The 24,080-nt window shown below is 36.3% G+C and overlaps 1 protein-coding gene across 1 annotated transcript in view; it reads right to left on the reverse strand.

The window, feature by feature from the left end:
* LOC145679088 (glycine receptor subunit alpha-2-like) overlaps positions 1-24,080 on the reverse strand; it is a 150,670-nt gene that overhangs the window by 35,315 nt on the left and 91,275 nt on the right. The window contains exons 5-6 of the mRNA XM_081749683.1: positions 7,069-7,151; positions 4,553-4,693 (exon numbers count right to left, since the gene is read on the reverse strand). Coding sequence (XP_081605809.1) covers positions 4,553-4,693; positions 7,069-7,151 — 224 coding nt within the window. The remainder of the gene's footprint in view (positions 1-4,552; positions 4,694-7,068; positions 7,152-24,080) is intronic.

Consider the following 24,080-nt stretch of genomic DNA (forward strand, 5'->3'; position numbering starts at 1 on the left):
CGGTCACGACTTCTAACAGATAGCGACAAATTCAGCCAAAATACTTCACTTCCATATACCAGTCCCAAATTGAACACAGTATTTATATACATAATAAATAATTGTAAAATACCTGGAAGACACTTGATTTAATACGCTGATCTCCTATGTTGACGTCATCAAAATGGCCGCCGGGATTAAAAACACAGGTTTGCTTAAATAAACTTAACTCCATTACCAATCATTTGATTGAGTCTTCCAACAGTTCCATTTGAAAGAGCATGAAATAAGCTACAAAAATTTTATTCGATTTTAAATGGTTTATGGCGATGACAATGTGGAAGTGGATGAAAAGAAAAAAAAATGAAATGAAACTTTTAGGTTTACGTCCCACGCTTATACCGGTTAGGCTAAAGGAGACGGTAATGGTGAGAAATGAATGAAATGGTGGAATGAAGAGAGTGGGAGGAAACGGGAGAACCCCGAGAAAACCCACGAGCACGGTGTTTGTCCACCACAAAGTCCACAAGGCGCGAGCTGGGATCGAACCAAGGACCCCAAGCACCAGAGGTGAACGCTCTACCACTGAGCCACCACGCCCCCTGGATGAAAAGAAGATCCGTACATTTTCTTCTAGTAGATGGCAGAAGTTTCTACTTGAAGAAAACGCAAAAACATTTATTTTGTTTTTACTAGTGGTGACCTCTGTTACTTACCGAATTATTAGAAAAGAAACAAATAATCTATCACACAATGTTTGCAACGTGGTGCGTCGGCTTAGAAAAGTTTCCATCCATGAAGTCATCAAAAGAAACAACCTTGCCTTGATGAGTGCTAAGAAAGATACAGTTAAGTCCAAAGACAAGCAGAAAATAGCAGACCTGAGAAAAGACAGTACGGTATTTTTTTGCCAAGTTGTTCGTTACTAGTCAATCAAGGGGAATTAACGTCAAAACGTTCTTTGCCCATGAAAATAGCTCATGTCCACCTTCCATGTCCGACTGCGGTAAGCTCAGAAAACCAATAAAAAATCCGACGTGGTGTCCTGTATTATCGAGTCAAGTGGAGTTCGGGTGACCACTATTCATGTGCCCGAAGTTTCTTCGTTCATAATCGATGCAGCAGCCTTGATCCACATGCTTGTCCCTAAATCCAGCCGGACATTTTAAGAGTACTGCAACCAGATTGTTAAACCATACATTCTAATGACATTAAGATCTGTGGAAAGAGTTGACCTATTTTTGACTAGAAGGAAGCCTACAAACTGACGTAAGACAGTCGAGAAGGCTGGGCTCAGAATAAATGTAAAATCTAATGATGTCATCCCCAAATCTTTCAGTAACTTGCTTGCCCACAGTAAAATCAAAGAAGAACTCTGAATTTTTAGCTGAAAATCTGGTCAAAATGAATCTCCCCGCCGGAAAAAAGTAATTTGCACCTACAGAGACACGGTAATTGGATCGCAAATGGAGGCGACATTTGAAGATATATCTTCCGAATTGCATGAAGAAGCCGATGACCGTATCCTACTTCATGTATGGCATGCCATGGAATACTCGGGTTGTTCTAAGGTCATGGTGAAAACTGTTGATAGTGACGTGGTAGTAATTGTTATGTATGCCTTTTCTAGACTCAATACACTGAAAGAATTTTGGATGGAACACGGCAGTGGAAAGCACCTCCAATTCCTTCCGATCCACGAGTTGCACAACAAAGTTCCACGAGGAGTTCCAGATCTTTTGCCTTTCTTCCATGCATTTACGGGGGCTGATACTGTGTCAAGTTTTAGAAGTATTGGTAAAACTACTGCATGGAAAACGTGGATGACTTTCCGAGACGTAGACAAAGCTTTTTCGGCATATTCTCAAGTTCTGGACAACATCTCTGTAGATGACGACACGTTTTTACTGATTCAACGCTTTGTAGTTCTTATGTGTCATTCATCAAGTTCTGCAGAGACCGTCAATGAGGCCAGGCGGATTCTCTTTACCCAGCAAAACAGACCCATTGAAAATATTCCACCAACCAGCAATGCTCTGTTGCAACACTTGAAGAGGGCCATCCTACAACGTTCTTTGTGGACAAACTGTCTTCAACGGAACAGTCAACGCTTGGATCCTTGTGAGTGGTGATGGAAGAAGACCGCAGATGACTACGAGCCCCTCTGGTCGACAAGCCCAAACTTCACCATGGAAAAGCTAAAAGAGTTGATAGCATGCATGTGCAAATAGATTTGCACGCACTGTCGATGTGTAAAAATGCACGAACTTTGCACTTTACTTTGTAGTTGTGAGGGTCAATGCAGAAATTAAGTTTAATCTTACAAACTTGTCACTTTGTTTAAAGTTTACATTGTTTTCAATAGTTGTGCCTTCCGCGTTAATAAACCATGTGGACTGTATATGTTTTCATTGTGAGAAATTGTTGTAAATGTCTGTTACCCTTCCTAAAAAAAAAGTTTTTTTTTCTTTTTCGCCAATCAGTAAAAAGAGAGTATTGGATCCACTAAAAAATGTAAATAACTATTTTTATTTTCATGTTCACTCTTTTGTGGTATAATTTATAATTAAAGATGAATCACTCATAAAAAAATTATACATGCATGCAACATTGCAATTGATGTGATGTGTATTTACTTGAGTTAACGCCTCTTGTAATAACAGAAATGTCATTGCAAAATATATTAAGCCAACAGCAACCATTTCAAAACATTGATTTTTTACCCCCTTCCACGTTGTCATCGCCATAAACCATTTAAAATCGAATAAAATTTTTGTAGCTTATTTCATGCTCTTTCAAATGGAACTGTTGGAAGACTCAATCAAATGATTGGTAACGGAGTTAAATGTATTTAAGCAAACCTGTGTTTTTAATCCCGGCGGCCATTTTGATGACGTCAACATAGGAGTTCAGCGTGTTAAATCAAGTGTCTTCCAGGTATTTTACAATTATTTATTATGTATATAAATACTGTGTACAATTTGGGACTGGTATATGGAAGTGAAGTATTTTGGCTGAATTTGTCGCTATCTGTTAGAAGTCGTGACCGCCATTTTAATAATGTAATTAACACGTTTATATGTGATATCTCAGTTATTTATGGACCGATTTTCTTCGTTAATAGCTCATTTTAAAGGTAATGAAATTAACAATATAACACGTTACCTAAGTGTTTCGTCTAAAACTAAGGGTTTCGGAGTTATTTTGTATTTTTCTTCAATAAATACTCATTAATTTAATAAATCCTTAAATAACTCCGAAACGGTTAATTTTAGAGGAAATATTTTGGTAACATGTTTTCTTGCAAATTTAATTTTCTTTAAAATGAGCCAAGTTTGAAGAAAATCGGTCCATAAATAACGAAGATATGGCTTATTTTTTGAATCAAGCTGTCCGCCATTTTGATGACGTCATCACATGAGTTCTGGACGTCAGATCAAGTGTCTCCCGGCGGATTCTTGTCCTTTGGTATACATATAAGAACTGTATAAAATTGCAGACTGGTAGCCGGAAGTGAAATATTTTGGTGGTTTCTGACACTAACTCCATGCACTATTACAAGACTTACAACTGATCTTTGTATTAGTATTGAAAATCACAAATATTAATGCTCAAGTCCCACGACTCTTGTCTTTTTTAAAAAAAAGTAAAAAAAAAATATACTGTTTCTAAATCACAATAAAATCGTCACAATAGTTTTAAATCTGCAAATTGCCTGCACACTAGCGACATCTTTTGCTGTCCACCTATTAGCGATACCTATTAGCGTGACTGTTTACTATGATATGATAAGATAAAAGATAAAAGTCTTAGCTCTGCACAAGTTGGAGACGTCTAGCAATTTTCAATTTGTTTGGACAAATACATGCTGAGATATTCAAAATAACGTAAACGCCTAAAATCGGAGAAATGCAAAATGGCGGCAGCCGTTGCGTCGCCATGGGATGTTGTAAAAAATAATTAATTGTGGTTTTTGAAGTACCCTGATATAGGAAAAACATTCATGAAAAAATTAGGAGCGGCAATTTTTCTTTTTTCTCGATCACTTTGAATGAATTAACCCAGTTAGGATTACATGAGGGTTGAAACCAATCTAGGAGAAGGGTCTTTTCTTTCATCTTAAAAAGAAAATCATACTTAACTCTAATTTCCTTAAATGTCATCCCATTTTTATTAAACATGGAATATTTTCTTTGAGTCTTCCCAATGATTTAAACTACTTGGGGTTTGAAATAATCATAGTTACCTTCAACTTTAGGAAATATTTCAAGATAACTAACTAACTCTATGGCCTATGGAACCCGGAGGTTCAATACCGCGTTCACAAAAGCTCTCCACTGATATCTATTCTTAGCTAACTGCACCCAGTTTCTACTTTGTATTCCAAATATTTTAAGATAACTTAGATAAAATTACAATTTTTGCCAAGCATGGTCTTTGTTGCTTCTAGGCTTAAGAATTAATCCTAATGCTTGAAATCGAAACCGGTGAACAATTATTAGCTCCAACTTAAAAAGAATCGATCGCTTGTTATGTATGACACCACTAATACATATTAAACTAACCAAATTACCGTTTCCTCCAGTAAGACCCCAGCGCTCTGTACAATCGTCGGATTTCAATTGGGCGATTTCAAACTGTGGTAATGGAGGCATGTCATTCTCTAGAGCACAATCGTCCAGCGTAAGAACTAGTTCCTCCACAGGTAAAATATCTGAAACAAAATGGACTTACATAAGATGCTAGTAGAAATATCACAAATGTACGCATAAATTTGAGTTTATGATTCATTTCTATACTAGGCAGTGAAACTGTTTCAAAAATGCAAGCGATAGATAAAGCGAATATGTTCAAATGAATATCTGACAATCAGTGGCGTATTTAGGGGAGAATCCGGGCTTAAGCCCCCCCCGAAATCTTACTTAGTATAGTAAAGTAAATGAAATATCTTGCAGGATTTTCACATTTCCAGGCAAAGCCCCCCCGAAAGTTAGCAAAGCCCCGCCGAGACAAAATCGTAAATACGCCACTGCTGACAATTGAAATCTACGACACTTGTGATTATGTGAAAACCCGAGACAATTGCGGCCGTTTTCTTTTAAAACTAATTTTTAAAAAGATGAATTTTGACAATTGCGACCAAGTTGTTAATCATCTTAATACCTTCTATAGTTATATTAAATTAGGGTTAATACGAAGAACATATAGAAAATGAAGAAATTCATTGTGATTGATATACAAGTATATACCTTGGCAATTTTTCGACTTAGTCACCATGAACCTCCAGACATTTCTGGTAGTGTGACACACGTTTCCGTATACTTTCTGTGTAAAAATCTGCCGTCTGAGAGTGCAGCTAATCCAGAAGTGATGTTTTGAGTACTTTATTGTCGTTGAAACGCTTCGACGGAAGACACTTTTTCGGGTGAAGAAAAATAAAGAAATTGCCTGGGGCAGGGTCAAGGTTGTAAGGGTGACGATTGAATAATTCCTAACGGGAACGTATGATGAGCTTCGTCGAAGATAGCTTCTCGTACCACCGAATTGATGTGCGTAGAAAGTATGTCGCAGTGATACGAGTGTAGAAGCAATAGACAGAAAGAGCACCATGACAACAAGGATCGGGCAATGGACTACGAAAAATGATTACTCCATGAGATGATAGATATTGTTCGCATTGCTATGATAGACCGTACAGTACCATCCACAGTATTAGCTTAACGCTTGCTCGTACTGATGGTTGGGACTGATCTATGCCCACGGTTGAATTATGTCTCTTGTTCACTAGACAGACGATATGCATGCCTTTACTTTGGCTTCCACTGATCTACATCCTTCCTCAGACAACTCCGGGCCCAATATTTAAGCAAAACTATACCATGCCACGTGTACTCCGAAATATGCATACCTTCTTCCAGGAACGACGAGTTCCCCTCCTGTACAGTCGTCTGACATAAAACTACCGAACACGTGTAGAATATAGTTGGATAGCACTTCATTTGTTACGGTTCTCTAGCAGACATCACTCTTGATTGCTGTCCCTAACTTCCCTTAGTCTGTCCCTGTCTGGATACTTCATAGAAGTTTCATATCTTCTAGGTTTTCTTTAACCCACCAATTTGTACTATATTGAACTTCTTGCATTTGACCCTGTAAAATATCACTTTCTACCTATTTATTCATCTCTTGCTCTTTTTTCTTTCTAACTACGAGTATCTCCAAGATCTCCAAAATAAAATACGGTAGCTTACTAATATATGTATTTCACTGAAATTCTAAGTGATTTGTATTAAGTTGATTTTATGTTGTTATATTATGTGCACCGATAAGGGAAAAATAGTTATTGAAGAAACGCAGAGACACAAGTACTACTATGAATACCTTTAATGGATATTTTTTATGTACAAGGTGTTAATGAACTCTGTGTCATAAGTTTAGGAAGGATTTCTTATATGAAATGAAAGAAAAAAATGCTAATAAACAGATCAAAAACGTTTCCTTTCAGAGTTATGAACTGCCGAAAATGCAGAACCTCACATTTTGAAAAGCACTGGCTTCAAAATAATCGGACCTCTTGCAAGCTGTTCAAGGAATTACACAGGAACTAGTATCCATTCTATCTAAATAACTGTTTCATAATCTGGTACCCATGCAACAATTATTTAATTAGTAGTTAATAGTGTATCCCCGTACCACAACTTACTTCATACAATTGATTAAGCCAGTAGTGGGGGATTGTGAACATGTATATTTAGATACAGATCATACTAGTTTCTGTGTACTGTTTTGAACACTTGCGGGAGGTCTGGTAATTTTCAAGTTAGGGCGTTTTAAAATGTGATATTTCAGATTTTCGTGTGTTTATAACTTTGAAAGGAAGCGTTTTCCGATCTATGTTTATTAGAAATTTTTCTTTCATTTGATACAAAATACTACCTTCTCAATTTATGGTACAGAGTTCATTAGCACTTTGTGTTATTTACAATTGTTCTGAGCATGAACATACTGTACAAAAGATGAGTTAAAATCAGTATTATTTATGTAGGATGTTCTCAATACATACTACAATTGTGCCAATTTCATACTTACAGCTTTCAATCTCTAAGCTACATGTTTGAGTATCAAATGGATAATTCTTGAAGTAAAAATTACATATGACTGTGACCATATATCTGAAACAAAGAAAGTAAAGACATTAAGTGTGAAAAAATAGAAAAAGAAATGTGAATCTTCCTTACAGGGAACGAACATGAACGTGTCATCCGGATATCCGAATCAAACCTAGTTCATTCGATAGACATAACGAAGATATGTTCATGCACAAAAAATTAGGTGCCATGGACAACGGAGTAAGTCCCTGGGGCCCATTAACCCTGTTAGTATAAAGAAAATCGTAGACTCGCAGTGAAATAGCTATTGCATCAACACTGTTCATTGGAAAGTCATGGTTTATAGTTCATTATCTTCAGCATGAAACAAGCTTTCCAGAGGTGCTATGTATTGGGGCCTATAACTCACTTGAACAGGGAAAATTGGGAGAATGTGGGGAAAATTCCCTCCAGAAATCCCTCCCATCAACTGTGGAACCCTCTCGAGTGGCCCCGGGTAAAAGCACACAATCCAAATGTATATCGAAAAATACTATAAGGGATAAGAAATGTGTGTGTACCAAGTTTTGTATTGATAGACGGAATAAATATGAGGCAAAAGCTTGTACACCAATGCACGCTTTATCTATTCTATCCATCAATACAAAATTTGGTAACCACAAATTAAACATAAGTTTCTTACAAGGCTATTTATATTCTTTATTATAAATTAACGAGAATTGTTACAGTTTCGGAAGTATATCACTTCCTTCTTCAGACTACTACTCCAACTGAAATCATAGATAACATAACATAATTTGTTATCTCTACCAATCAAGAATCATTTTTTTCATTTTTCATTAAAATTCAAAATATATGCCCATTGTTGTGACAATTTTAAACTCTTAACAGAAATAACAGTTGGAGTAGTAGTCTGAAGAAGGAAGTGATATACTTCCGAAACTGTAACAATTCTCGTTAATTTATAATAAAGAATATAAACAGCCTTGTAAGAAACTTATGTTTAATTTGTGTTTAAGATGGACACAAGGCCTTTTTATAAAAGTATCAAAATTTGGTAAACACATTTTGTTTACCATCTTTCTGTAGAATTTTTTTATCCTCTCTAAAATGTTTTTATCTTTTATACTCTCTGTTTCTTATCCTCTGTAGAATTTTTATAGATACATTTGGATTTGTGTTTTTACCCAGAGCCGCTCCAGAGAGTTCCAAAGTTGATGGAAGGGATTTCTAAAGGGAATTTTCCCCACATTCTCCCAATTTTCCCCTTTCAAGTACATTATGGACCTCAGTACATAGCACCTCTGGAAAGCTTGTTTCATGCTGTAGATAATGAACTATAAACTATGACTTTCCCATGAACAGTGTTGATGCAATAGCTATTTCACTGTGAGTCTACGGTTTTCTTTAAACTAACAGAGTTAATGGGTCCCAGAGACTTGCTCCATTGTCCATGGTACCTAATTTTTCGCGTATGAACATATCTTTGTTATGTTTATCGAATATACTAGGTTTGATTCGGATTCGGATGTCCGGATGACATGTTCATGTCCGTTCCTTGCTAGTTTTATCCTTAGTATTATAACCACACCTTTCATTTTTTCCCCCATACCTTTCAATCAGTAGACTCAGATTTTTAAATATATACATCGAGTGACTCGGTCATACAGTTTTCTCTGAACTGCAAATTCCTAAGTTTGAGAAAGAGATTCCTAACATCGGAAATGCATCAAATAAATATTCGGAAGACTAAAATGTTTTCTCTTCTTCTTTTTCCCTTTTAAAGTCCTACAGTTGAACTTTACATGCAATGTATCATTGCCACTCTTGTCTCCTTCCCCCCCCCTAGATTTTCCCCCTAAGAACGCAATAAATAAATAAACAATATGGTATTTCGAGATCAATTTTCTTTCAAGCAAATGTTTAGTGAACGCTTTTATTTTCGAAATGCTTTTAAGCAAAATTCTAGTGTTGTTAACGTTTAACAGGTTGTGCCGCGTGAAACCATAAAATATTTCCTTCTGGACACGTGATGCCAGATTGGTCTCACATAAGCTCTTGTTATCTCATGGTCTTTGGTGACTCACTGATCTCACTTTTTATGTTGAAATCTATTTTAGTGTATAGTAGTTGGCCTGGTAGTACGAGAAACAGCCTTAGTCTGTGGAATTTTGAGTCCAGTATGGTCTCGCATGACTCTAGCCAAAGTGACACTGAAGTTGTGCTACATGAAATACTGGAATAGATAGTGTCAAAGCAGTATTATGGTTGTTCTTTTTTATTATTATTTTCTTAGTACAACTAGTGCGTTTGGATTTCTTCCTACCTGGTGGTATGTCTTCATCATTATCCTTACTTGAAGGGCAATATTCGTCGGAAGTATATACATCACAGAACAATGATTGCCTGTCATCTTCATCGAATAACAATTCCTGTCAGAGTTTACATATCTGATTTTCTTCTTCAAAAGCATCCGTCATTTCGAAGAAAAGTAAAAATTGTATCACAGTAGCTTATTTGCACTATTATTTTACAAATCATAGTGCCCAAAGGTCTAATATTTATTCAAGTCACTCAAAACTGAGGCAAAACAACAATGATTTGGAGTAAAAGTATAACAAAGTTTGGAGAAACTGCTTCTATACTAAACTCGTTGCTAACTTGTTCATTCACATTTTCCCGGGAAAATCCGTACAAAATCGGCTCAAATTTACGTGGTGATATGTTGATCTGACGCGGCCACTACGCCTATCTACTTTATCTGGGGCCTCATGAGACCAACGTGTTACAACAAGAAAGTATAAGTACTACATAGAACCAATACTACAGAATTACCTAAAATAAGCAAATTATTACTTAGAGCGACACTCAAAACCAAAAATGAAGAAAACACATTTTGGCCATAGGGAATGTTTCTATTGCGATACATGTGGCATTTAAACTGTTAATAAAAAATGTGCAAAGATGAAGCCTGTACTAATCAAATGTGTTGGGTAAAATGATGTGGTGAGTGTAAATCCTCATGAGCAGTTTTCGAGAAAGTCGAGAACAAACTTTCGTTTGTAAACGTAAAAATTGTTGCTATACGATGATTACCCAACATATCAAGACGAAAGTGATACTGGAGCTTTTTATGAAACATTTATGAAAGCATTATGAAGTTTCTCATTCGAATACTAGCAAGACAACAGTACATAAAATAGTGAAGTATATCTCAAAATTATGGTTAACTTTTAAACTTTAATATTTATTTAACTATGATATGGTAACTATAATATTTTTGAGCGATAAGTCACGTATGACTCTATAAATGATATTGGGCTGAATAAAAGGAGATGCTTTAGGTTAGTGGGTCTCAATCTGTTTTAGCCACGGAGAACTTTTTCCATAAAAGCGTGCGGAGCCGAAACATATTTTGTTATTTTACTTGTGTATTTACGAAATGTTCGCATAACAAGTAATGAAGATGTTAATAAATGTTGGTAAAATAATAATAGTAATAAAACTAGAATTTTTTACTTGTCACAAAAACCCAACCACCAAGTAACCCAATACCCGGCGACTCACTGAGCGAAATCTCTCCAGGATTGAATCAACGCATATATTGCTTATCCACACGGCGTTTCCTTCTCTCTTTTTTATGGCGGAGAAAATATTAGTAAAATTGAGAAAACTGAAACTTTGAATATGAAGAGCACAAGAAACCCTATTTGCAGTTGAGAGCCTGGGCCCTACTCATCCGTTCGCAATGGCCAACACGAAGCAGGAAAGAGATTTTATTACCTACGCGAACGTTCAGTTCAAAGGATAAGAAGCAACTCAAATTTGTGAGTTGAAGGTTTCATTGAGGAGTAGCGTCCCCAACTAGGCGTTTTTCTCCTTCGTTGTGTGGAAAGCTTTGATTCATTTCCTGGCTAGTTATGTTTTAGCTGTTGGAGTCGGCATTCAATTGAAATAAAAAGGGCAATGGCACGGGGTTAAAACCACTATCTTCAACAACAAATACCATATTGCACTCTTCTCCCCCTCAATTCTTCGTAAAATAATAAACAGACAAACAAACATACAGAGGCGTTCCTCCTGAAACAATAGATAACAAAAAGCTACGATCGTTAGGCGACATTTATCTGAACACCTCTCTCCCCTGTTTAGATCATATCTTTAAATAAAGAATGGTATACCGCATCTATGTATCCTCCTGAATCGAAAAATAAGTTTGAAAATGTTTCTATTGATTCAAAGGTTCATTCTTGTATTTTAAAATGGCTAGTGGCCTGTGCTCTCTTTCACTTTCCGTAGATATATTTAAGATTCATCTTCTTTCTATTTTTCAAAGACCATAATGGATGGAATGGAAAATAGAGAAGAGAATACGAATTATTTTAATTTGTACTCTTTTCATATCCGTAAATTTTGACATAATTGGCAGGTTCTTTAAAGAAGGCACATAAATTGTGTAAATAATTTCAATAATCAAATTGAAGAAATCCAGGCTCTTTTTTTTTTTTTTTTTTGTAGTTTTTATGTCGAATTTAACGATATCATTAGGAATTCTTCACGTACCCCCTCATAGACTTCAAGGAGCCAAAGGGCTCCGCGGAGCACTCTTTGAGACTCGCTAGTTTAGGCTAAATACCCACGCGTAGCTTTCGAAAAAAAAAAAACTCAAATACCGAAATTCTATGACAATAAAAAATATTGCATTCCTTCCTAGTAACTGATTTTTTTTTATTCTGACGAACTTATTGCTTATTTATGTACCATTTGTAGAAAAAAGAAAAAAGAGGGGAAAGAAAAAAGAAAAAAAAACACCGGTGATATATTCTCTTGTGTTAATGTAATACTTTCACATACTACAGAAATATTAGGGCTAGTTTAATGCAATGTCGTGAATACTACGCTTTACATTTTTCTCCGCAGCATGGAAAGATTTGAAACTTTCGATTAAACTAAATGCAAATTATTTGATGTTACAGTTCAGGGCCATCCATAAGGCTTTCAGCTGAACGATGTATTGCCAGCATATCAACTCCCATCGCCATTATTTCTAACTTTCTACACTGAAGTTCGATACCCTTTTATTGAAGTAGCCCCCAATTTTCTCTTGGTGCTGGGTCATCATCTATGGTCAGTTTTAGAACAGCGAGTCTGATGTAGATTTCCTTCTCGCTAATCACTGAAGGAACTGAATGCTGCACGGCATGAAGAATGCTCCACCATTTCTGGGGGAAGAATGTCCACAGGGTCATTATCATTTAATAACTGTACCTTATCACCATGAATGTGCTGTAGCGTTAACAGAATTACGTTATCACCTCTCGTGGTTCATTTTTATCATTTAGCTGTGTAATATCATCTTGCATTATAAATGCATATATGAAGGAAAGAAAAGCAAACCAAGAAAACATACGCCTCTGTATGTTTGTTTTTCTGTTTATTACTTTACGAAGAATTGAGGGGGGAGAAAAGCGAATAAGGTATTTGTTGTTGAAGATAGTGGCTTTGACCCCTTGTCATTGCACTTTTGATTTCAACTGAATACCGGCTAAATGAACTAAAACATAATTAACCTGGAAGCGAATCAAAGCTTTCCTAGCTGGGGACGCTCCTGTATCATGTTTCCTCATTGAATCCTTCAGCTCACAAATTTGAGTTGCTTCTTCTCCCTTGAGTTGAACGTTCGCGTGAGTAATAAAATCTCTTTTCTTCTTCGTGTTAGTCATTGCGAACGGATGAGTAAGTCCCGGGCTCTCAACTGCAAATAGGGTTTCTTGTGCTCTTCATATTCAAAGTTCCAGTTTTCTTAATTTTACTAATTTTTCTCCGCCACAAAAAATCGAGAAGGAAAGGCCGTGGAAACAATACGTTAGAAACCTTACCCTAAATGTACAATAGGCCCTAATTTTAAAGTTTGGTGGTCAACAGGTAGTAGAACATCCAGACACTAACTTTTTGGACGGTCCTCGTATAAACACAAAACGTCTGTGATGCTTTGTTAATAGTCATTATCTTATCTCCAGTAACAGAAGTAGTTTAAAGAAACCAAAAGCTTGAATTTCAGTTCAAGAGAGACGAGAACCCTTTTACGTCTATTTGATTATTAATTTCTTGGTTGTTTCCGTTTATTGGTTCAAGTGGAAATGTCTATATCTGTTTGGTTGGCCATCATATGTCAACGTTCATCTACCAACAAAATCTTTTCTTCTTACATAATTTAGTTGCACAGTCATTCAATATCTTGATAATTACAGCCAAATGGATAACACAAGATCCATCTACTATCTAAAGGAAGCTTGTGTTGATTTAACACTAGTTCTTTGCTCTGTAGATGGCAGATTCATCTTCAATTGTATACTTTACATAAATAATTAGAGGACAGACACCGTATTTGTATAGTAGGAACTTTAATGTTCATAATGGTCTTCTGTTTCCAATGAAACAAAATGCGAACTGCTCTAACGAATGAGTCGTGGTGGCTCAATGGTAGAGCGCCCACCGCTGATGCGTGAAGTTCCTGGTTAGTTCCCAGTTCGCGCCAAGTGAGCTTTGTGGTGGACAAACATCGTTTACGTGGATTTTCTCGGAGTTATCCCGTTTGCCACCACACTCTTCATTTCACACTTTCGTCGAGTATCATAGTTATGCGTGCATTTCGTCCGACGGTTATACTCCCTTAATTCGAAGCATAATCATGGGACGTAGGGTTGCCATATTTCAAAAATGAAAATCGCTACTAAATTACGAGTATCTTTGAAATGCTTAAAATGAAAACAAGTGTTATATAGTAATTTACTTTCTTCCATTAGATAGAGTTGTTTAAGTATTACGTAATCACATTTTTAGTCATTTTAGTAGACCTTCTCCTCCCTAGTTAAGCAAACGTAAGCAGATGAATAACCCCCTTTCACCTGGTAAGCATTTTTTTTTAATTTATAAGAATCTATTACGTTTTGCGGCTTTCAGAGTCTGTCTTAGTTCATTCAAGGTATGATGTTTCCTTTGACACGTTTTGTCTGTTCGTTTTGTGTCCATTTTTTAAAGAAGAGTTAATTCATTGGCAATATGTTCTGGCTGAATTTTAGTGATGAGCAAATGTAAGACCAAGACCAAGACCCGAGTGGTCTTGGTCTTGCACAACTAGTCTTGGTCTTGGTCTTGCACTGGAACCTTTGGTCTTGATCTTGGTCTTGCTGCAAGAGTCTTGCAAGTCTTGCTTTTGAAATCTTATGCCTTTCATAGGTAAATTTTACTCTGGATAAATTCTACAATGCCCCATTAGTAAGGGAAATACCTAGGTATATACAATGTATGTTCCTAAATGTAATATAGTTTACCTTCGTGTAAGTATGATGATAGTGTACAACATAGGCGATAATCTTTATTTTTTTTTTTAAATGGGTCCCCACACTTCACTACTTATAAGATAAATTACAACGTTTCGTAATCTTTTTATAATTTTTAACAAATTCAATAATCCACTGGTTCACAAATTGGGGAGACGCATGAATGAAAATCAAGACGGCATAGATTACTGAAATATCATGAATTGCTATATTTTTTTTACACTCCAAAGGCGTCAGGTATTTTTTTTAATTTTCAACCAAGATTAACTAATCTTTGTATTGAACAAACTTCCAATTAAATATTGAGATTTTATTTTACTGATTCCAATATGTACTCTATGGAACAGAAACATGGACATTACACAAAAGCGATGAAGAAAGAAATGTTGGAGGCTTTCGAAAAAAGGAGAGAATTAGCTGGGTTGAACAGAAAACGAATGAGAAGGTGTTAGAAATAGAAGCAGTAGGGGAGAAAAGAAGAATTTTATATGTAATTAAGAGGAGGAAAAGGAACTTGTTGAGACATTGGCTGAGGGGGAACTTTATTATGAGGGTCATGCTAGAGAATATGGTGGAAGGAAGGAGAGAGAGGGGACAAAGAGCCTGTAGTTGGAGGAAGGTATTAAAACAGAAAATTGCTACGTCAAGACGAAGAGACTAGCTGAGGACCACCGTATATCGAAGCTTCTCAGTTGCAACAAGTGACCTGCCAATAATGGCAGAATAGCTATGATGATATGTTAGCAATATTGGCCAAAACAGAGAGAGTAAAGTTAAAATAATAACGATTATAATCAAAACTCTTGATATTTTAGTATAATTTGAGTAAAAACTGAAAACGACTCAACTGTCCACGTCTTTTGCGTAAACCCAATTTATACAAATACTTTTAACCTATGTTAGAAATACAAAAATACAGTATCAAACCCCAAGTTATTTGAAATAACTGTACAAAATCACTCTCACTTGTGAATATGGATTATTTATTGTTGTATAATGTTTTATCGCTCAATCCTCGTTGGCCATATACCTGGAGGCTAAAAGTTATATTGATAAACAATTATTCAACGTATAAGCACCCGTCCATGAAATCAAACTTGCGGTCACATACACTAAGTTTTTGTCAATGTCATGAAAATGTTATTTCAATATTAATTTTTTGAGCACACATTAGAAGTTTCTAACGGATACTTGATCCTTGGAGCCAAGGCCATACTCATGTAGTCAGCACCTATGGTGTACGGAATTACCGATGTTCAATACTACATTTATCTTTAGTTTTGGAAGATGGACACCACTAATATGTTTTGAAATGATATAATATCTAGTTTTACGTGCCACGATTATGCACCGAGGCTAAGGGAGATGGTGATAATGAGAAGTGAATGAAATGGTGGAATGAAGAAAGTAGGGGGAAACGGGAAAACCCCGAGAAAACCCACGCACACGGTCTCTATTCACCAAAAAGCTCACAGGGTGCAAGGTGGGATCGAACTAGGGACCCCAGCACCAGAGGTGAACGCTCTAGCACTGAGTCTTGGTCTTGGTCTTGTATCGGGATCCCTGGTCTTGGTTTTGGTCTTGCATGCAAGACTCTTGCAAAAACTGCAAGACCAAGACTCTTGCGCTCATCACTACTGAATTTTATCTTCAAAGAACTTCTTTCGTTGAATTTGTACTTTATTTCTGGTAAGAGAATAATTATACCTAATCCTGTGAAAAAGGCAAATTTTAATATTCCATTCCTTTCTTCTTCACTGAAATCCGGGACATTAAATGTCCCGAGAAATATTTTCGGGACGCAAGGAATGCAGATCTCGGTTCCGTGACGGTCCCGGATTTTCCGGGACAAATGGCAACCCTAGTGGGACGTTAAACAGAAAAAAATCCTCGAACAAACTAAAAGAAAGACAACTGTTTGGGTTTCATACCTAACGGAAGTACAATAGTATTTTGTGTGTTGGCATCGCAAAGCTAGTCATTCTAACTGAGATTTCTATAGAAATTTTTCTCACTTCTACTAGGCGAAAGCCGGGATGGCTCTTTCTAAAAATAAGATCTTGAGACTTTCTTTGTTGCTGTTGTTGTTGATTGTTGCAGGTTCCAATGTGAATATCATACAGGCTGTATTTGGTAGCTATTAAATAAATTTCAAGCAAAAACTGCCATATGCCAAATATGCACTGAGAAAAAAAGAACTAGGATTTCCGTGTGGATACATCGTATTTACGCGGGTGGGCTCCTTAACTAATGTAATTTCATGTATAAAAGTACAGCAGGTGGGAACACCATGCCAAGTCTGGAGTTCGGCCTCAAACTAGTCTCGCTGTGATTCAATAATTTTATTCACAGGATTGATTTCGTGTTAAATACTATTACTCTCGTAAGGTAGGGAGTCACAGATTTAGAAAGAACCAAGAGGGGGCACTCGTAGGAAGGTAGTAACAACATTATATACCTAAGTTACCACCGTTGGAATGGGTATGGCGTTAATTCTACATTTGAAATGGTGGTCCCACAATACAAAATTTTCGCTGGGCGGTGGTGTAGATCGTACTACTGATGAAACAACATTACTTAATGTGGTGACGCGCGTAACTTGGTAAAAACAGCATTTACATGCCGACTGGATTATGCATTTTTCTCCGTGTGCTGTTCATAATTATTACATAATTTTACAATGTTATTTGAGCCAAGGAACCTATCCTTTATATTCATTCTACACGCGTTTTCTCATAAGAAAAGTGAAATAAACAGGTGTACTATTTGAAATTGAAATTACGTGTAAGTTGTTAGGAAGATGCTAGTGAGTCTTGTAAGATTGTAATGTTAGTACGTCTTCCGTTCTTCTGCACTATAACTCTTGAACTAAAGCGAATTTTTGAATTTTGTTTTTTGCAATAAATAGCCAGCACAATTGTCTGGGCTGAGTTCGCTAATGGAGTTAATCCGTTAAAACCTTCACAGGTAACGGTGACTACCCATATCCTACTTTCTACTACTGAAATAAAAATGTGTAATAGCAGAATGCTTGATGTTATACACTGCATCGTTATGGCAGCAAGCATTAACCAGCGGTTGATGTCTACCCCGGACTAAATTAAAACTTCTAGGCATGATACTTTATCCTGTCTTTAGCACAGCTACTTTATTAACTATAGCTTTTACTGCATAAAATTCCAGATCAAATACAAGCCGCAAAATGAACACACTTTCTTAAATTTACATTATTTGCAGCATTTAAAGCTTTTACTTCAGGTAAATTGTTCGAAGAACTAAATTTTTGTTCATCATTAGTAAATGTTTTTAACAGCATATTCCTGTGTTTTCTATTTATCAACTTTATTCTTTTCTCAAATTTATTTTTAAAACGCTTAGAGAAAATTTAGTTTACTGACTTTTTATTATTATTATTATTATTATTCCTATAGTAGAGAGTGGAAAGGTATATTCATGTTTCACCAATTCACAATTTAAGAACAGAGAAATAAAAGAAAGGAAAGAATCCTCAATTAAAGTGAACATTTCATGAAATTACTGGAAAGTAATTTCGCAGTTTTTAGATTTTGCTAGCTTTTTAGTTTATTACACGGAAACAAAGCGTATAGCACGCTTCATATTTTGAAATAAAACGGATAAGCACTTTGCTTGCTACATAAAGTATTCTATCACTCTTCTGATGAGAGACAAAATCAGATGTTACCATATTTCCAAAAAACAAAATGAAATGACCGCAGTGGACATATACATTTATAGAATAAATTTAGGTTTGTTTCAACTATTCTAACAAATAAAATGTTCAGCAAACACTATTAATACTGTAATTTTGGCAGAAATCTTCAGCCAGAATATCAGTTACCCACGGATATAATACGTGTAGCTTGAGTAAACAATATAGAAATTTGATGTATAGCATTTAAATGTTGAAAGAGGTTGAAATTATCAGCGAAACCGCACATTTTCAAATATGTTATTAAAATCTTATTGATAGTCTTAAGCTCTTCTTGATCAAAATGACAAATTTATACGAACAGGATTATATTTAATTGTTATCTGGATTTACAGATAAATCCTGTAATTAAATCCAAACTCATAATTAAACAATGTGAAGAGAACTATACATTATTCGGCGTAAGCTCTAAACTGCGATAAACAAAGCCACGTGAAACTAAATCTCGCTGATTTGCTGTTGTCCTACCGACGCTTGTACTCCTGCGCAAAATAGTTGATGTGATTGCATTATTACTTTTACTATGAAGCTTCATATAAAACTGCTATATTATTATAAATGACAAAAATATAATACGGATTATCTAATAATACTGCAATCGAGTGTGGCTAATGAAACAATAGAAATAAACACTACGCATGCGCAGTAATTATGGCGCCAACTCAACTGTGGACGGGTGTTCTGCTTTTAAAGTCTGAAAGATGACTGGCATGAATCCCAGTTCCGCGAGTGTTGTGGTGAAACACCAACAAGGCAAGCCTTTACTCACTAAGCAACAATTGTTTACGAGCGAAATTCAAATACTTTTTTTTTTTTAATCTTTCGAGTTTCTTTTTTTTTCTGCTGCTGCTGTAAGTATCTGGACAACATGAGACAGTATTGTCAAAATGCACGTGTATAATTTGCTCCTCCCCGTGGGGAGTGGGAGTGATACATCACTAGCCAATCATATTTGTGACAAGCGGAAGGATACAAATATTTTGTTTATCGGAGTTTAGAGCTTACGCCGAATAATGTATAGGAGCATTGCTTCCACGAGTCCACCTTTACATCTCTGCTTCATTTGTTTGTGGGTAAAAAGAAAAGAAAACGTTAAGAACTGAGCGATATGCTTAAGTTTGAAAGTTAACGAGAGGCGACAATCAATGCAAGGGGCAGCACTTTAATTTAGAAATTTCTTTTTAAAAAATATTCCTATTAACGTCTAAATGGAGTGTTTCTACGATAATCATGGTTTTTCATGTAGATTGGCAACAACACACAAACCAAGTATCAGAAAGTGGACGCTTAGATGTAAGAAATACTTTTCTGAATGTAAATTCTCATTTAACTAAACCCTGTTCGGCCTAAGCTCTAAACTGCGAAAAACAAAGCCACGTGAAAATAAATCTTGCTGATTTGCTGTTGGCCTACCGACGCTTGTACTCATCCGCAAAATAGTTCATATGATTTGATTATTACTTTCACTATGAAGCTTTACACAAAACTACTACATTATTATAAATGACTAAAATATAATACGGATTATCTAACAATACTGCAATCGAGTGTCGTTAATGAAACAATAAAAATAAACACTAAGCATGCGCAGTAATTATGGCGCCAATTCAACTATGGAGGCGTGTTCTGCTTGTAAGTCTGGAAGATGGATCACATGAATCCCGGTTCCGTGAGTGTTGTGGTGAAACACCAATAAAGGAAATTTTTACATAGTAAGCAACAATTGCTTACCAGCTAAATTTATATCATTTTTCTAAAATTTTCGAGTTTTTTCTTTCTTTTCTGCTGTTGCCCTAAGTATCTGGACAACACGAGACAGTATTGTGAAAATGCACGTGTATAATTTGCTCCTCCCCGTGGGAAGTGGGGGGTGATACATCACTAGCCAATAGTATTTGTTACAAGCGGAAGGATACAAATATTGTTTTACCGGAGTTTAGAGCTTACGCTAAAAAGGGAGTAGTTTTCAGCAGAACAGGATTCGGTAAAACAATAATTCATGTTTCGACGAACATGATCGACGTATAGATATGTGATATTAATTTTGTAACTTAAAGTCATTCGACAAAACAGAAAGGAACTGAGTGGAAGATAGGGATCACAGTGGTTCAGTGGTAAAACGCTCATTGCTGGTATGAATAATATTTGATTTGATTGCAGTCCTGTGAGTTTGTGATTGACAACACTCGTTATTTCTTCATTTTTTGCAGAATTCTCCTCTCCCCTCCGCTCTTATTTCTTTTACAAATTCCTCCATTTTCAGTCACTTGCATTTACTCTCCATTCTCTTTTATCCTACAGGAAGCTAAACTGAAGATTTAATTTTATTTTTATCTAGTATCCAGCAAAGGTTACAATCATAAATTTAATATTATTGATTTTAAGAATCTTCCTCGTATATATATTAGCATCCTACTATTTCTTTCTTTTTTTTAACGTTCGGGAGACATATTTCAACTAATAACGCTGCTTCCACTGGCAGAAGAAGTGGAAACAACAGCGTCAAATTATCAACGAAATGTTTAGAGCAGGCAGAATAGCTGAAGACTTCAAGAAGACCTTTATCAATTGAATCCCAAAGACAATAGTGTAAGGTTTCCACATGTCTCCACACCATGCTGTAACCATGTGTCTACTACACGTGCTTGAAGTAAACAGACATGAAGTAACAGACGACAGCAACGACATCGTCCATCATCGCCAAAGGGGCCAACAGTGAGGAACATTATGGTATAAAAGAGGAGAGCACACCAAGAAGTATCAATCTCACCCGGTTGATCTCACTACCAAAGCTCTAAGGCGCCTGGTCATTGGAAACACCTTTACCCCTCTCAGCGACGCCTGGTCAATTGAGAGTACCTTTCCTGCACGCTCTAAGACGCCTGGTCATTGAGCTCCCTTTTCCTCTAAAGTCATTGGGAGGCACCTAATCAACAAATTCATTCCTTCTCTAAGACGTACGGTCATTGAGTGTAACCTAAACAACAAAACCCTAAGACGCCTGGTCATTGGGTTCCTGTCATTTATTTACCTACATATTAGAGGAAACTTTATTTATTGTAATATACTTGTATTCAAGCGGAACTTTTGTAATAAAAATGTGATGGGAAAGTCCAATCTCCCGTGTACCGTATTTAGATCAACCCTATCGAACGGATATACTTTTACAGTAGTGAAATATCCTACACGTGGTCTATATTTGTAAACACCAATGCATGCTTCTTATTTGTCAACAAAACCACGGATTCTCTTACTACGACTACCACAAGTAAGCAGGCGACAAGCATACGTCTTTATCAAGGTAATGTGACAGAAGAGGAACACTAGAACTACCGCTGTCCAGAGGGGGTATAAAACACTATGTATGGTTCCCATTGACATCGGTTTCGGCTGGTCATCTCCGCTCTCTTAGCTTGGCTGGAGCTCTGTGGGAACTCAACTTCTCTCTTAGCTTGTCTGGAGATCTGAGAGATCTAAACCTAAATCTTTTAGATTGCCTGGAGCTATGAGATTTCCTCCTCACGTTGCTTGCCCGAAGTTCTGCGGGAACTCAATTGCCTGGCTCACTACAAATTCGTGAACCACTACCACTTAGCTTGCCTGAAGCTCTGTGGTATCCTTCCGTTGCTATCTGGGCCTTGGAGACCTATTTACCCAAACTACACAGATAACTTCTATATAGGACTTCTTACTACACTTACTGTGACCTTGTGTGTTATATTTGTTTATAACAGGAATTTTATAATAAAAAGGTTCTGGGAGAGAACCGAATCCTTTGTTCTAAATTACTGTACGCTACCTACTGCTTTATCAAGGTCATTTTACAATAGAAGGAAAAGTTCAAATATCAAATGCGGCTCATCAACACTTTCAGTTAGTTATTATTTTTCTACGTAACTAGAAGGGTATGAACTGAATAGCAAATTGTTCTGCAGAGTAAGATTTGATAATAATATGACTCTATTAGCAGAAAAGAGTGAAGGACTTCTTCAACCTCTTGAACACCTACTGAAGGGGAGAGGATAAATCAGAATAAACAAAAACTTTTAAAAAAAGTAGTGAATGTTTAGGGTAAGAATAAAAGAATGAAGTGTGTACTCAAAAGAGGAGAAAATAGAAGCTGAGAAAGCTCTTCTCTTCTTGTAAAATGACGTTGCCACGGAGACGGAAGGAGTGCAATGAATTTGGCAACATAAATAACTTGAGACTCTACTGCAAGCTCACTTCACTTTTTATTCTAGTGAATAGCTTTTAAGAAAATGAAGAATATAAAAAAAAGATAGTGACTACAAACTACTATTAAATAAACTAATAAATATTGCAATGTTTTGTTCGGTAGAGTAAATAACAAAGTCCGGTATTTAAATCCTCGCCTTTTATTACAAAAATAAAGTTTTATAACAGTCTTTACAACATTTTTGTAATTCTCTAAATGTTTTTCAGTGTTTAATAAAGTCCTCGGTACACAAAAGTAGCCTCGGAAAGGGTTCGATTGTCTTTGGCTCGAAATGGTCTTAGAGAGGCAATGAGGGTAACTCCTTTGCTCAGTGCAGCCTCGGGAGATTGTTTCAAAGGATTTCTCCACAGCCCATGGCGATCCCAGGATCATGATGTTGATAGGTCAGTCGGCTGTCAACTGATAGATTGTTCCTCTTGAAATCTCTTTTTATAGGCCTCTTGTTGTTGGGGAGTCCACGTAGGGGCAGTCGGCCTTCGTGATTCGTCCGAATCCTTCTTCGTGACTTCCTGCCCACCCAACCAGGTACATTCTAGGAACGTGCCATTTAAGTACCATATGTATCGTTTACGTACCTGGTACTTCAGAAATGTACATTTCATATGCATAGCATGTGTCGCTAGGTATGTGCCTTTCGAGGAATTTCTGACACTTGAAAGGTATTTTTACATGCTTCACTGGAATGTGAGGAATGTGAATGGCACATACCCCATGTACCATGGCATGGTTGTGCGTAAGTTGCTTCGTATTGCTTCGTAAATTTTCTGGAAGACGTAAGTTTAAGTATAAACTAACTCCTTAAAGAAATTCAGCCTGATAATATAGACATCCTTCAGGAAATGTCGCTTTTCAGTGGCAATAAGCCTGAAACCGGTGAAACATCTTTTACTGATTTAGCTTCTTCTTTCACCTTCTGTGGAATTTGAAGATAATATCGACAAAATTGAAAATCAGTGGCGATTATAAATCTTCGATTCAAGAATTTTTAGAAACTAGCTGAACCTGTTCTTTCTACACAGCGCATTATTCGCATATGAGCATAAATCGCCTTATCATTCCTTACAACATCTGTACACGTCTCTTTACAGACACAAGTTAAAGACGTATTGATTAAAAAATAGCCAAGGGGTATCAGAAAGGGGAGATTTTTCGATTATTTTTCTGAATATCTCGCACCGTTTGCAAGATTTGAGCCTACTTCCGGTTGGAGTTTCTAATTCATGTATGACCAGTGTTTTCTTTCTTCTTGCATGCAGTATGTAATAAGCAAATACATTACATACAAAATTAATATAATGTCAGTTATATATGGTGCTTATTGGGAAAAACACTCCCCAAAAAAGTTCATCTTAGACTGGAGAAATGGTTATCCTTCCTTTTCCATTATTATTTGGCTATGAAACTAATGCCGGAGACATATACAACCGCTATATACAACAGTGTGGTGTTGGAATGTGTAATGATTAGGATGTGATGTTTTATTTTATTTTTTTGAAATTTCAACACTTCCAATGTACCCGTAAAAATGTACTAAAGAAATAGTGCCCATGTTTGTTAAATATTCAATTAGAACTGGACAATCTACATGAAATTTGCAATCGATCAGTGAAAACGTCATCTTTCTAGAGCCTGTAGTTTCTGAGATCTCATTGTCGAGAAACATATATGTGTATTTTAAAAGA

The sequence above is a fragment of the Thermobia domestica genome, chromosome 2, assembly GCF_964235325.1.
Source record: "Thermobia domestica chromosome 2, izTheDome1.hap1.1, whole genome shotgun sequence".
Lineage (NCBI taxonomy): Eukaryota > Metazoa > Arthropoda > Insecta > Zygentoma > Lepismatidae > Thermobia > Thermobia domestica.